Consider the following 15,423-nt stretch of genomic DNA (forward strand, 5'->3'; position numbering starts at 1 on the left):
CAAAGCTGTTTCTGGAGGCCAGAACTAGCATTGATCGTGCTTTAAGGTTATTAACTTTTATAACATACCTGTTTTGAGTATAATTTTACGTCCTTAATAAATTCTGCTGTAGTATGAATAAAAATATATCTATGATATACGCTTATTGAATGTAAAAAGAAGAAATAAAAAAATACTTAAATATATTATAAGAAAAACATGAAATGTGGATAGTATATTTTTACCTCAAGAACGCTTGGAATGTATGTAAACTCTCGAACAAAACAACAGTATTACACGTGAAAGATATATGTATTTCAACGAGACGATGCATATTTTAAATCTGATATATAAAATATAAACTGTGTAAATACTGTATAAACATTTTATTTAAAATTAATTAAATGAAAATGTGTTAAAGGAAATAAGAGCTAGTATAGGTTTTGTTTAGATTCTTGGTAACTGTGACGTGTACTTGTTGTTCTCGACCAGTGGACACTCAACAAGTAGCAGACATGGACCTGTGGTGGAGCCTCACCTTACTTTTACCTCTCTTATATCTCACCACTGCCCAGAATCCTCACAGGAGGTTCGAATACAAGTACAGCTTCAAGGGCCCGTACCTGGCACAGAAGGACAACCAGGTTCCCTTCTGGCAGTATAGTGGCAGTGAGTATGGCTCAGCTGCTGCTGGCCGGGTCGTCTGCTAACATATGTTATCTTCCACCACAGGCTACTCTTCTTGTATACCAGGCACAGGGAAGTGCCCCACACCTACCTTGCCCACTCTTCTGTGGCTCGGGCATCTAAACTAATCCAAGTAGGAAAAGTAACAAGGTAGCCAGGATGAACAGAAAGCCTACCATAGTGACCTGTGGTACCGGTGTAATTATTCTAGGTTTATTATTTGTAACTTTTAGCCAGGTAAATGTACGCATATGCAACTTAATTAGACAATAAGACGACGTTTTGCTTATCGGGGAGGACATTGTCAGGCCAGTTAAGGGGATCAAGAACCTCGCGAATCTTGAAAATTTGTGAACGTTTGGTGCACAGATATATTGTAGGGAAATATAATAGCATTTGCTTAGCCTAACAATACTGTTTCCTTAACCTATTGAACCACGAACAATCATAAAACACGTGAAAACTTCGTAAACATTGTATATATATGTTGGCTGGGCATTTATGAATGCTCGCTCACGAAAGTGGAAGACTTGCTGTATAGAGAAAGATTTTATTAAGTAAGGGTATATATACAAGTTTTAGCTGGTCTTGAAGGGGAGCACACAAATTAAGGGCACAGAGAAAGTACTCAGTGGATTTAACCAAGAATTACTAAAGTTCGTGTGATTTATTTCCATTAGTAGCAATAGTAGTGGTTGTGCAATAGTAGGATGGAAGGTGTCTCAGGTAAGTAAGCTTATTTAGGTACAGGTATATATAAGCACAATTATCATACATAGTTTTACATGTGTAAATTACCTAAGGATAATCCAAAAAAAAGTCAGACAAGGTCAGTGTTGTGTATTTGAAGTAGGATTCTTGTTAGAATCTGAGGCTCAGTCATGATGATCAGCTCCTGATCCAAGGAGTTTGACCTGTCATCCTCCTCCTTCAGTTGAACTTGTTTTCCATTGCCCAGGTACTGTAGGACACCCTTCTGCTATGCATATAATATTGTACATAACTTTTGTGATGAATGTGTGCATGTAATTTGTACTGGTTTTATAAAATACAGCAGTTTGTAATTATTATTAAATAAAATTTACTTAAGTACTCTAATAACCTGTGTATTGGCTAACCTAAATAAGAACTTGCACTACACAGAAACTTATGTCAGTGTTGCCAACAGACTCCCTGAAAACACCAAATTGAAAAAATGTATACAACTTTTTATTATAATAGAGGATTGTATAAGAAGAGTAAGGGCATTAGATATGAAACTCATAAAGGACTTACAGAAGATGTAATATAATAATGCTCTTTTGTTTCAGTTTCTGTGAAATAAATATACCATAACCCTGCTACTGTTTCACCTATATGTGCCAATTAATTTAACCTTAAAAAAAAAAATATTGGACAGTGCTGAAAAGGGAGGCTACATTTTATACATGTTAGTAATTTCCTGTTTTTAACTAGAGGAGCAGTGCTATGCTTATCTTATGTTAAATAAATTTTATCAAAAGTGTATGACTAATTTTAGAATAAAAATAGTCAGGTTTCTGAAATTTACATTTCTAAATCCTGGTTGAATATGATTTAACTGATGAAGCCGGAAGTAAATTAGAGTATATCATTGTTTTGACAAATGAAGGGGAAAGTGTGTGTGTTTATATATGAAACAGATTTTGCTAATAAATATCCAACTTGCATGAAATGGACAATTTGTAGTTTAATATTAAAATTAAATCTATTTTAGTTGAAACTCTTTGCCATTCACCTATGGATAAATCTTGGAAAACTTTGCTAAGGTATTATAAAAAAAAAGTTGGGCCCAGCTGTGGATATTTACAATGCTTTATTTACTTGAAGTGCTAAATATTTGTGGGCCATTGAGTGCAAGGAATGGTACAGGCTTGATCCTCAGTCTACTAATTGCATCCTGATTTCTGATCATATATTCACTTTGAGAAAATGAGTGCTTGTTCAGTGACCTATGCCAGAGGCTAATCAGTTTACTGGCAGATCAATGGGAGCAAACTTTGAACAGGAGTACGTGAATCCAAAGACATTCGTGATAGATTTTTTTTTTTTTTTTTTTTTTTTTTTTTTTTTTTTTTTTTAGCTTCAATAAAATAAAATCATTTAGATTAATGGTTAGGGATCTGCAACTTGCTCACTTGATGTCTACAGGTAAGTGTTCTTTTCTCAACACTGTTGTAATCCTTTTATTAGAATTCTCAGCGTATTTTTTAAATTTCTGAAAGATTTGCTGCATAATTTGAAAAACTTAATAATAACACACTTATGTTCATGTGTATGTAATTCAAAATTGTTTACTAAATTTGTTGCTGTATTATTACGGTGGAACCTAGGTTCTCGTATGCCTAGTTTGTATGTAAAATTATAGTTATTCTTTATAAAATGTATTTTTTTGTTAATATTTTTGGGTGTCTGGAACAAATTAATTGGATTTACATTTTCTCATGGGAAATATTAACAAAAAAAAATATATTTTTTAGTGAATAACTAGTTTTATATACAAACTAGAGCATACAAAAACCGAGGTTCCACTGTATTAAGTATTTGGAGGACTAGTTTTTATTAGTATTATAGTTTGATAACTTGCAACATTATTCTTCTCCATTCTCACTCTCTACCCTTTATTACTTTAATCATAATGTAGGAATTTCTTCATTCTTCAGATGCCATTGCCAGTGAAGAGAGTGTGCGCATCACCCCATCACTACGCAGTCAAAAGGGTCAGATTTGGACTAAGAACCCTACAAACTTTGAGTGGTGGGAAGTGGACTTCGTTTTTCGCGTAACTGGCCGAGGGAGAATAGGTGCTGATGGCTTGGTTAGTTGACATTATTGGATTGATATAAGAGTGCAATGCAGCCTCTACTTGATTTTGTATATACAGTGGAAATTCAAATATCGAACTTTCTTCGGTCCAGAAGGTTGTTCCAGTGCCTTTACCGAATGAATTTATTCCCATCAGGAATAATGTAAATTAGATTAGTCCATTTCAGACCCTCAAAAATACACTTATAAAAGCACTTGCAAAAATACACTTACATAATTGGTTGTGTTGGGAACAGTTCGATTTTTGAGGTTCCACTGTACAGTATTTGTAGGATTGCAACAATTGTCACCAGTATTTTTGACATTAGTCTTGCGTGTATAACAGTAATCATTGTATGCCAATACCATACTTTATATCGCTGTACAGTACAATATAAACAACCTAGAAAGTTTTTAATAATTTGTTAATTATAATGCATACTTCACAAGAGCCTTGTTGGTGACCTGTGTAATTTATTTCTAAAGCATTCCATAATTTGTAAATTTGCATGAACCTCATGCTAAGGAAATATTCCACACCTTTGCCTCATCTAAAATTACATTGTGATGAAGATATGACTAGGAGAATTTTCTTCCCGAAATTACTTTGTTCACCATACATTTTTTCCATTATATTTTGACTAGGTATTGAGACATATTGGACATGCTCCTAAGATTTAGGTGAATACTAATACTTTGGTTGACATTTTTGGTCCCCCTACTACATTGATTTATCACCTTACCCTGTTTATTAGTGTATAAAATTCTCATTGTATCAAACTTCAAATTTTAAAGATTTTTGATATTTTTAATTTAATTAAGTTAGCTTAATTTTTTATTAGTTTGTAATTTTCATCATACTCTTTTCAGTAGCTTTTAAAAAATGTGTACCTCATAGCTATCTTTGATCTTTTCCTTAGACCACAGCATTAGCCTTTGATTAGATTACTTAGGGATTTTTTATTTGCAGGCTCTGTGGTTTGCTGACAAACCTGGTGTTGAAGGTCCTGTATTTGGCAGCTCAGACAAATGGAATGGTCTTGGAGTATTCTTTGATTCTTTTGACAATGACAATAAAAGAAACAACCCATATGTCATGGCCATGGTTAATGATGGCACCAAGGTTTATGATCATGAACAGTAGGTGTTAAATTCAGCTAAAAGTTCTGTGTGAAGAATTTGCTAAAATGTAAGCCATTGGAATGATGATATACATACTTATTATGTTTACTTCTGAATACTAGAGGTCAGCAACTGTAGTAATTTCATGTACTGTACTATAACAATTAATAATTTTTCAGTGATGGATTGAGTCAACAGCTTGGTGGCTGCCTTCGAGATTTTCGAAACAAACCTTTCCCAGTGAGAGCAAAAGTTGAATATTACAAAAATATTCTAACAGTAAGTGCACTTTTTGTATTTATTAAAATTAAAAAAAATTTTTAATTAAGTAATTTTGAAAGATTCTCAGCACATTGGGAAATAAACACAATCTGAATGCTCTTTAAAATACTTTTTTTTGTTTATAACATCATAACAGTAAAACCCTCTTCTTATCAAAGCTAAAAGATTTTTATATTGTATGCTAGGCATAGTATGTATTCTCAAAAGAAAAGCTTAATTTGATTGCTTAAGTAGCTGGATGTGCAGTGCTGTTAGGAAGTTCACTGTTGAGCCAGTCAGTAACTACAAAGCTCGTGTGAATTTTGCTGACTGATATACAGGTTTTATAAACAATTGCAGAACAGGTGGGGCTTGAACCCATGGCAAGCAAGTCCTAAAACTCACAGGCCAGTGTGTTAACCACTTGACCAGCTAGCCTGTGAGTTTTAGAACTTGCTTACTATGGGTTCAATCCCCACCCATTCCGTCACTAGTTATTGGCCTAGGTTGATGAATATCCTTTTTCATGTTATTTTGCTGGTATTAAATTTGATTTTCAGCTTTCGGTAGCCTTTTTTTCATCACTTTACTGTTTATTGTGCTATTCGTGTAGCTCCGTTTTGTCGCGTATCTTGGGCAGCTTCTAAATGATTGTGTGTAATGTATAATTGTTACTATTGTAGACTTGGAAGTTACTGTATGGCTGTTTCTGAATGCACTTCGTATAGTTTTTTTTATGCTTTCTGTGCACACAGAATTTTACATTTGAGCCTGTATCTTTTCTTATGGATTCTTCTCTTAAGTCTAGGATTTAATAGTACTTCATCAATTATCTGGCCCCTTCCTTGTGGGGGGGAGGGGATGGGGGCACTGTAGTCCCAACATTAAATGCTTGTATCTGTTTTTCACGATTCATTTGTTTTGCATGTTTCTCTATTGGTGGTGTATTGAACAAAACTGCCAGTTAATGGTAATAAAGCTATGACACTGACAAGTACTGTAGTTGGGAAAATGATATAAAATGCAAACATTAGAGCATTTTATTGGAAAGGCTTCAGTCCTGGGATTTTGTCACTCCAAATGTGGAATGTCCAAGGTCTCAGGATTGAAACGTTTGCAGTAAGATGACCTAGCATTTGCGTTTTTGCCTTTTCTCAATTTTACACCACCAGGTAATGTTAAAAGCCAAATTGATTGCCAGATAATTAATAATCTGCTGTATTTAGGTTTAGCAATAGTATAAGTTTTCCTGTTTACATGTGTGTTTGCAGTAGGCACAGTAAAATAAAAAAAAAATTAAAATGACTAAATATAGTGGAGAAGAGTTCTTTGAAAACTGGCTTATACCGTATTTCGCGGCTTATAAGGCTTGTTTTAGTTTCAATGGCTCGGCATTGGATGCAACTGGGAGAGCTACAGCCCACCTCCACACCCCAAATGTATAGCTTCCATCACTGACCTTCAGTTTATAGGACACAGGGTGGTTTTTGAAGACATTTTATGGAAAAAAAATGCATCTAATAACCTGCGAAATACAGTAATTTATTGGGTTTCTGAGAAGTGGATGTCAAAATAATTTGGAGGATTAGTAAGTAAAAAAAGAAAGAAAAGGTTGGTAATTATAGTGAGATGCACTAATTTTCTTAGAGGCATAGATAATAGATTGAAATGAATAATAAATTCTGTAATTCGGATGATTAATGAAAAGTATGTTTGGAGATAAACAGGAAACTAAATTAGGGGAAAGTGAACAGTATTATATTGGTAAGCATTCCTTTCAATTGAATAATGTGTAGTAGTGTGCCTGAAACATTTTTTGCAAATGTACTTTTTAGCATGAGTAATTGGCTGCATAGTGGATGCAAAAAATTAAACACACGGCTAACAAAATACGTATATAATTTTGCTATTGATGGACACATGCAGGTAAAGACACAGCTGCTTGAGTTTGATTATATCAAACTTGAGGAGGAAGACCCAGATATAAAAACTGTTACATCTACACTGGGAGATACTGACCCTCTTGCTAAGACAGAAGACTACTCCTTCCATGAGCCATTTTCAACTGCATATCCTTCTGCTGCTGAGACAACTTTGCCTCCTGTATATAATGAACAACCAGCCACAACTAAACAGCCTTCCCTTGATTATTCGACAACCGTGTCATTTTTTGGTTATGGAAGTGAAACTACTACGCCACCATCTGAGAGTGAAACTGCCACAACTGTTTCTACAGTATTAAGTGATGAGGACTTTACTAGAGATACTGCAGATTCCAGTCCTCTCTTTGTGGAAACAGTGCATAAGGCTGCTGAAGAGGAACTGTCAGCAGGATGGGGATGGTATGGAAGTAGTGAACCTCTAACTACAACTCCCAAACCTGAGAAAAAGAGACGAAGTAAAAAGCAGAGGAAGAGGAGAGGGGGAAGGAGGAGGAGGAAGAGGGTGCATATTGGAAGTCCGGTAGGAGGGCATTTAAAAGTGCAACCATGAGTGAGAGTGTGACCTTAATTTAGAATGATGGAATGCTTTTCTTCAGTTGAGAAAAAAAAGTGATGTTTTCTATTATTAATTTCATTTAAATAATTTTGCTTTGTATTTTGATCCATTTACCCTTGTGACTAATGAATATATAATTTAGGTACGTTGCTGAATATTGACACTTGTTGAGCAATACATTGCTTGCTGTCATCTGGTTTATCCTTGCATAAAGTTGGCAGGTAGAGCATGGCTGTAGATATCCACAAGTCCTCTGTAATATTCCTTGCTCAGAAAAACCTCGTCTTATAATTCTTTTTAGCAGCAATGAAAGCCTCTCATAATTATTCAACTTAATACTATACATATGGAAAAATTTGCAAGAGCAAGAGCATTAGAGAAAGGTGGGTACTTAATGTATGATAGGAATAAATGAGGTACAAGGGGATATCAAAGCTGATGTAATGTGTATACAGTACTGACTTGAGAATGAAGCACATGAATGTTATAATACTGTGGCTGGAACAATTCCTTGCTAACCTACAAATTGGAAATGGAAAAAATTTCCATTACTGCAGTCTCTGCTTACCAATAATATAACTTGCACTGTTGCCACATAAGTGGCATATTTATTTGAGAATGTAGATTTGAACATCAGTTAAGTGGGTGTAAGCTGATGACTTGTCTTACAAAGTTGGCCATTGAGTAGGGTAAATTATGAGTTTGCAGTATTGTTTTTTGTTAAAACAGTATATATACAGCATTTTTAATTCTCTAAAACAATGGTCTGGCATGGCAGGGCTAAAGTAAATCTTATCAGAGATAATCATATTCTTGCTAAAATACCCTTTTAATTGCCACATATCATTGTCAGAGGTAATAAAAAAAAACAATTTTAATCTTTGCTAGCTCATTACTTTATCAAAACTTTTCTGTCTGATCAACATAAAGGCTCAGTAATAACTCATTTATACCTTCATGCTCCAAGTGGCTTTCCTACAATTTTAGCAACTTTGCCAAATTTTGATCTGGACAGGGTGCTTCCCTACAGTTGTCAACCATGACTGACATCTTCCATGTTGGAAAGTGAGTACAGTAGAAGGAAAATTGGATGTGGATATGGCCCCAGGTGGCAGCCAGATTGGTTGATTAGAGTCTTGCCTGAAAATATAGTTTGTGCTATTGCACTGCTAAATAGCCAGGAAAACTAATAGCACTGCTAAGCAAGCAAAAATCCCACTGGGACATTGCTGTACCTAGATGAGACATTTGTAGGAGCATTGTTTACCTTGAGATGTACTGCACCAGTTATGAATTTTATCACATTTTTCCTCCCTATCACTTGTCACTTCGTAGCTGTGGGATACAGCATACAGAAATGTTAAGAGTATCTTCACTCATTTAACTTAATATTAGCTAATACAGGAAAATTTTAGGCATCCTCTCCTATGCTATGGGCAGACCAGTGGGTGCAACATTTTTTATGTGCTGCCATCATTGCCAACAAATATTGTTTATTTCCATTTCATTTATTCAGATAAAATATTGTTGAATTAAATTGTTAGATAAGACTAATGACAACAGGGTAACTTGCTGCTCTGCCCATGCCTCCCATATATCACTGCATTTTGGGGTTCATTATTCTCAGTTTATAAGATATTTTTGTAGCGTGCATAAAAAATAAATTGCTGTACCATATCCATGACTAGCTCAAACTATTAAAGAATGTAAAATTGCCCTAATATCACATTGTGTTCTGTGTAATTTGCTCGAAGATATATACTGTGCAGTTTTACTCTCATAAAATTTTAGCATTTATAGTTTTTGATTTTTGTGTGATGTATGTTTGTGTATGATGTGTGTGCAAACCCTTGAGCCACTGCTGGATCACAAATTTGGTGTGCATCATCTGTATTTACTTCTGTTACCTTGAGTGATTTTGTACATATTTTGTGTTTCAAGCAAGATGTCACAAGTTGGAACACAGTGAGGCAAGTGTGTGTTGATATGTATGTATTTTAACTTGTTTGTGGAACACTTAGATGAGTTCACTAATTTTTTCTAGAGTATTTTTTCAATGTATTACTTTATCTTTTTAAAGATATTTCATTAATGTTTAATTTGGCGTTTGTCATGGCATTTGCAAATAATATCTTAATGTGTTTTTCCTGCCTCTTGAATTACTTTACTAAAATACTTTAATTTATTTAATACATGTATACTGTATAGAGATTTTTCGTTTTTTTTATTTACAATATCAACATGATTTGTAATACATTTCCAAAATGGAAAATGGGGGTAACAAATGATGCCTATTTTTCATACAGCAACAGTAATGTTTATTCTGGTATCTTGGATATTTACTTCATATGGCTTTGAATATACATATACTTCACATGTGCAAGCCCTGACAAATTATAAATTGACTGGACTACACTACTTTTGTTACTTATTTAATGTAGAGCCTATTACTACAAAAAGTATTTTCCCCCTTTCTAATAAAATATTCAGTGACATTTTTTACAGAATGATGTGGTTATGAAATGATCTTAGAATTTTCCAACTGTTTCGCTCACAGCTGCTGATCCACAGTGGAATGACGAACAATGACAAGGATTACGAAATTTGTATGCGTGCAGAAAATGTCTTTCTGCCAGCAACTGGCTATTTTGGTGTATCTGCTGCAACAGGCGGGTTAGCTGATGACCATGATGTAAGTCATATTGCACAATTATTTTTCCTCTTATTCTAAATTTACTTAGGCTTCTTTATACTGTTTTGTACATCGTTTTGTGCTTCACTATTTTATTTTTATTTATTGTCCTTCCCTTCTAATTAAGGCCATTTTCTGTAGCTTTTCTAAAAGTGCAAGATTTAAAAAAAATATTGAGCTGTTTTAAATGTTTAAATTTGGACTCCATTTTTGTTAACTACAGTACTACCTACCTGTCAAGATAGGGGACGGATGCCTTGATGCTAGTGAAGGCTCTTGATTCAGGGAATTGGAGCCACTCTTCCCCTTTAGTTCTAACCTAATTCCTTCCTATTACCAAAGTGCTGTACAATTGTACAGGTGGTAGTGATGATAGTACAGTGCCTACACTAAATTTAGGGGTGAGGATTTTGCAGTTTGGAGTGTTGTCTGAACTATAATGTCAGTGCACTTCTAGGAAGACAGCAATGAGTGAATGTGTTTCCTCTTTTTGGGGTTACACTACCTCAGTGGGAAATGGGTCGTGTTCAAGAGAGTATACAAATAACCCGCACATAGGTTTTTTGAAATGTGATACTGTATTATCAAACCAGAAGTCGAACATATTGGTATGTTGAGTTGTTTCTGAGTAGCAAACACCTTTCATGGGGTTTGTTGGATCAGTAATTATTTGTCTTATTACTTCTGTGCAGCTAAAGAAGCAGAGTTATGGTCATGGTGTCCCAGCTTCATTAGCATATTAATAATTTTTTTTTTTTTATAATTTCCATTTGCTGTAGCACTTGCTACCTATTTCAGTTTTTCAGTCTTCTACCAATATCAGTAAAGGAAAATTTCCTAGTATCCCTCCAACTCTGTGTTTCAAATTTATATATATAATATATAATATATATATATATATATATATATATATATATATATATATATATATATATATATATACATATACATATATAAATATATATATATATATATTTTTTTTTTTTTTTTTCAACAAGTCGGCCGTCTCCCACCGAGGCAGGGTGACCCAAAAAAGAAAGAAAATCCCCAAAAAGAAAATACTTTCATCATCATTCAACACTTTCACCACACTCGCACATTATCACTGTTTTTGCAGAGGTGCTTAGAATACAACAGTCTAGAAGCATACACATATAAAGATACACAACATATCCCTCCAAACTGAAGGAGTAGCAATAATGTTGAAGGATAAGCTATGGCAGGAAAAGAGGGACTATAAATGTATTAATTCAAGGATTATGTGGAGTAAAATAAAGATTGGATGTGAAAAGTGGGTTATAATAAGCGTGTATGCACCTGGAGAAGAGAGAAGTGTAGAGGAGAGAGAGAGATTTTGGGAAATGTTGAGTGAATGCGTGGGGAGTTTTGAATCAAGTGTGAGAGTAATGGTGGTTGGGGATTTCAATGCTAAAGTGGGTAAAAATGTTATGGAAGGAGTAGTAGGTAAATTTGGGGTGCCAGGGGTAAATGTAAATGGGGAGCCTTTAATTGAGCTATGTGTAGAAAGAAATTTGGTAATAAGTAATACATATTTTATGAAAAAGAGGATAAATAAATATACAAGGTATGATGTAGCACGTAATGAAAGTAGTTTATTAGATTATGTATTGGTGGATAAAAGGTTGATGGGTAGGCTCCAGGATGTACATGTTTATAGAGGGGCAACTGATATATCGGATCATTATTTAGTTGTAGCTACAGTTAGAGTAAGAGGTAGATGGGAAAAGAGGAAGGTGGCAACAACAAATAAGAGGGAGGTGAAAGTGTATAAACTAAGGGAGGAGGAAGTTCGGGTGAGATATAAGCGTCTATTGGCAGAAAGGTGGGCTAGTGCAAAGATGAGTAGTGGGGGGGTTGAAGAGGGTTGGAATAGTTTTAAAAATGCAGTATTAGAATGTGGGGCAGAAGTTTGTGGTTATAGGAGGGTGGGGGCAGGAGGAAAGAGGAGTGATTGGTGGAATGATGAAGTAAAGGGTGTGATAAAGGAGAAAAAGGTAGCTTATGAGAGGTTTTTACAAAGCAGAAGTGTTATAAGAAGAGCAGAGTATATGGAGAGTAAAAGAAAGGTAAAGAGAGTGGTGAGAGAGTGCAAAAGGAGAGCAGATGATAGAGTGGGAGAGGCACTGTCAAGAAATTTTAATGAAAATAAGAACAAATTTTGGAGTGAGTTAAACAAGTTAAGAAAGCCTAGGGAAAATATGGATTTGTCAGTTAAAAACAGAGTAGGGGAGTTAGTAGATGGGGAGATGGAGGTATTGGGTAGATGGCGAGAATATTTTGAGGAACTTTTAAATGTTAAGGAAGAAACAGAGGCAGTAATTTCATGCACTGGTCAGGGAGGTATACCATCTTTTAGGAGTGAAGAAGAGCAGAATGTAAGTGTGGGGGAGGTACGTGAGGCATTACGTAAAATGAAAGGGGGTAAAGCAGTTGGAACTGATGGGATCATGACAGAAATGTTAAAAGCAGGGGGGGATATAGTGTTGGAGTGGTTGGTACTTTTGTTTAATAAATGTATGAAAGAGGGGAAGGTACCTAGGGATTGGCAGAGAGCATGTATAGTCCCTTTATATAAAGGGAAAGGGGACAAAAGAGACTGTAAAAATTATAGAGGAATAAGCTTACTGAGTATACCAGGAAAAGTGTACGGTAGGGTTATAATTGAAAGAATTAGAGGTAAGACAGAATGTAGGATTGCGGATGAGCAAGGAGGTTTTAGAGTGGGTAGGGGATGTGTAGATCAGGTGTTTACATTGAAGCATATATGTGAACAGTATTTAGATAAAGATAGGGAAGTTTTTATTGCATTTATGGATTTAGAAAAGGCATATGATAGAGTGGATAGAGGAGCAATGTGGCAGATGTTGCAAGTATATGGAATAGGTGGTAAGTTATTAAATGCTGTAAAGAGTTTTTATGAGGATAGTGAGGCTCAGGTTAGGGTGTGTAGAAGAGAGGGAGACTACTTCCCGGTAAAAGTAGGTCTTAGACAGGGATGTGTAATGTCACCATGGTTGTTTAATATATTTATAGATGGGGTTGTAAAGGAAGTAAATGCTAGGGTGTTTGGGAGAGGGGTGGGATTAAATTATGGGGAATCAAATTCAAAATGGAAATTGACAGTTACTTTTTGCTGATGATACTGTGCTTATGGGAGATTCTAAAGAAAAATTGCAAAGGTTAGTGGATGAGTTTGGGAATGTGTGTAAAGGTAGAAAGTTGAAAGTGAACATAGAAAAGAGTAAGGTGATGAGGGTGTCAAATGATTTAGATAAAGAAAAATTGGACATCAAATTGGGGAGGAGGAGTATGGAAGAAGTGAGTGTTTTCAGATACTTGGGAGTTGACGTGTCGGCGGATGGATTTATGAAGGATGAGGTTAATCATAGAATTGATGAGGGAAAAAAGGTGAGTGGTGCGTTGAGGTATATGTGGAGTCAAAAAACGTTATCTATGGAGGCAAAGAAGGGAATGTATGAAAGTATAGTAGTACCAACACTCTTATATGGGTGTGAAGCTTGGGTGGTAAATGCAGCAGCGAGGAGACGGTTGGAGGCAGTGGAGATGTCCTGTTTAAGGGCAGTGTGTGGTGTAAATATTATGCAGAAAATTCGGAGTGTGGAAATTAGGAGAAGGTGTGGAGTTAATAAAAGTATTAGTCAGAGGGCAGAAGAGGGGTTGTTGAGGTGGTTTGGTCATTTAGAGAGAATGGATCAAAGTAGAATGACATGGAAAGCATATAAATCTATAGGGGAAGGAAGGCGGGGTAGGGGTCGTCCTCGAAAGGGTTGGAGAGAGGGGGTAAAGGAGGTTTTGTGGGCAAGGGGCTTGGACTTCCAGCAAGCTTGCGTGAGCGTGTTAGATAGGAGTGAATGGAGACGAATGGTACTTGGGACCTGACGATCTGTTGGAGTGTGAGCAGGGTAATATTTAGTGAAGGGATTCAGGGAAACCGGTTATTTTCATATAGTCGGACTTGAGTCCTGGAAATGGGAAGTACAATGCCTGCACTTTAAAGGAGGGGTTTGGGATATTGGCAGTTTGGAGGGATATGTTGTGTATCTTTATATGTGTATGCTTCTAGACTGTTGTATTCTGAGCACCTCTGCAAAAACAGTGATAATGTGCGAGTGTGGTGAAAGTGTTGAATGATGATGAAAGTATTTTCTTTTTGGGGATTTTCTTTCTTTTTTGGGTCACCCTGCCTCGGTGGGAGACGGCCGACTTGTTGAAAAAAAAATATATATATATATATATATATATATATTTTTTTTTTTTTTTTTTTTTCAACAAGTCGGCCGTCTCCCACCGAGGCAGGGTGACCCAAAAAAGAAAGAAAATCCCCAAAAAGAAAATACTTTCATCATCATTCAACACTTTCACCACACTCGCACATTATCACTGTTTTTGCAGAGGTGCTCAGAATACAACAGTCTAGAAGCATACACATATAAAGATACACAACATATCCCTCCAAACTGCCAATATCCCAAACCCCTCCTTTAAAGTGCAGGCATTGTACTTCCCATTTCCAGGACTCAAGTCCGACTATATGAAAATAACCGGTTTCCCTGAATCCCTTCACTAAATATTACCCTGCTCACACTCCAACAGATCGTCAGGTCCCAAGTACCATTCGTCTCCATTCACTCCTATCTAACACGCTCACGCAAGCTTGCTGGAAGTCCAAGCCCCTTGCCCACAAAACCTCCTTTACCCCCTCTCTCCAACCCTTTCGAGGACGACCCCTACCCCGCCTTCCTTCCCCTATAGATTTATATGCTTTCCATGTCATTCTACTGTGATCCATTCTCTCTAAATGACCAAACCACCTCAACAACCCCTCTTCTGCCCTCTGACTAATACTTTTATTAACTCCACACCTTCTCCTAATTTCCACACTCCGAATTTTCTGCATAATATTTACACCACACATTGCCCTTAAACAGGACATCTCCGCTGCCTCCAACCGTCTCCTCGCTGCTGCATTTACCACCCAAGCTTCACACCCATATAAGAGTATTGGTACTACTATACTTTCATACATTCCCTTCTTTGCCTCCATAGATAACGTTTTTTGACTCCACATATACCTCAACGCACCACTCACCTTTTTTCCCTCATCAATTCTATGATTAACCTCATCCTTCATAAATCCATCCGCCGACACGTCAACTCCCAAGTATCTGAAAACATTCACTTCTTCCATACTCCTCCTCCCCAATTTGATATCCAATTTTTCTTTATCTAAATCATTTGACACCCTCATCACCTTACTCTTTTCTATGTTCACTTTCAACTTTCTACCTTTACACACATTCCCAAACTCATCCACTAAC

At 36.0% G+C, this 15,423-nt stretch overlaps 1 protein-coding gene across 4 annotated transcripts in view; it reads left to right on the plus strand.

Annotated features, from left to right (window-relative positions):
• Positions 1–448: 448 nt before the first annotated feature.
• The window catches only part of ergic53 (protein ERGIC-53), a 76,677-nt gene continuing 61,702 nt past the window's right edge, over positions 449–15,423 (plus strand). Inside the window, exons 1-6 of one of the 4 annotated variants that reach the window (XM_070086716.1) lie at positions 449–648; positions 3,348–3,502; positions 4,460–4,629; positions 4,791–4,890; positions 6,799–7,335; positions 9,929–10,063. In XM_070086716.1, the coding sequence (XP_069942817.1) occupies positions 495–648; positions 3,348–3,502; positions 4,460–4,629; positions 4,791–4,890; positions 6,799–7,335; positions 9,929–10,063 (1,251 nt within the window). In that variant the 5' untranslated portion in view covers positions 449–494. The remainder of the gene's footprint in view (positions 649–3,347; positions 3,503–4,459; positions 4,630–4,790; positions 4,891–6,798; positions 7,336–9,928; positions 10,064–15,423) is intronic. The other 3 variants (XM_053776136.2, XM_070086717.1, XM_053776137.2) reach the window with 3 other exon arrangements.

The sequence above is a fragment of the Cherax quadricarinatus genome, chromosome 19 (assembly GCF_038502225.1).
Source record: "Cherax quadricarinatus isolate ZL_2023a chromosome 19, ASM3850222v1, whole genome shotgun sequence".
Classification (NCBI taxonomy): Eukaryota; Metazoa; Arthropoda; class Malacostraca; order Decapoda; family Parastacidae; genus Cherax; species Cherax quadricarinatus.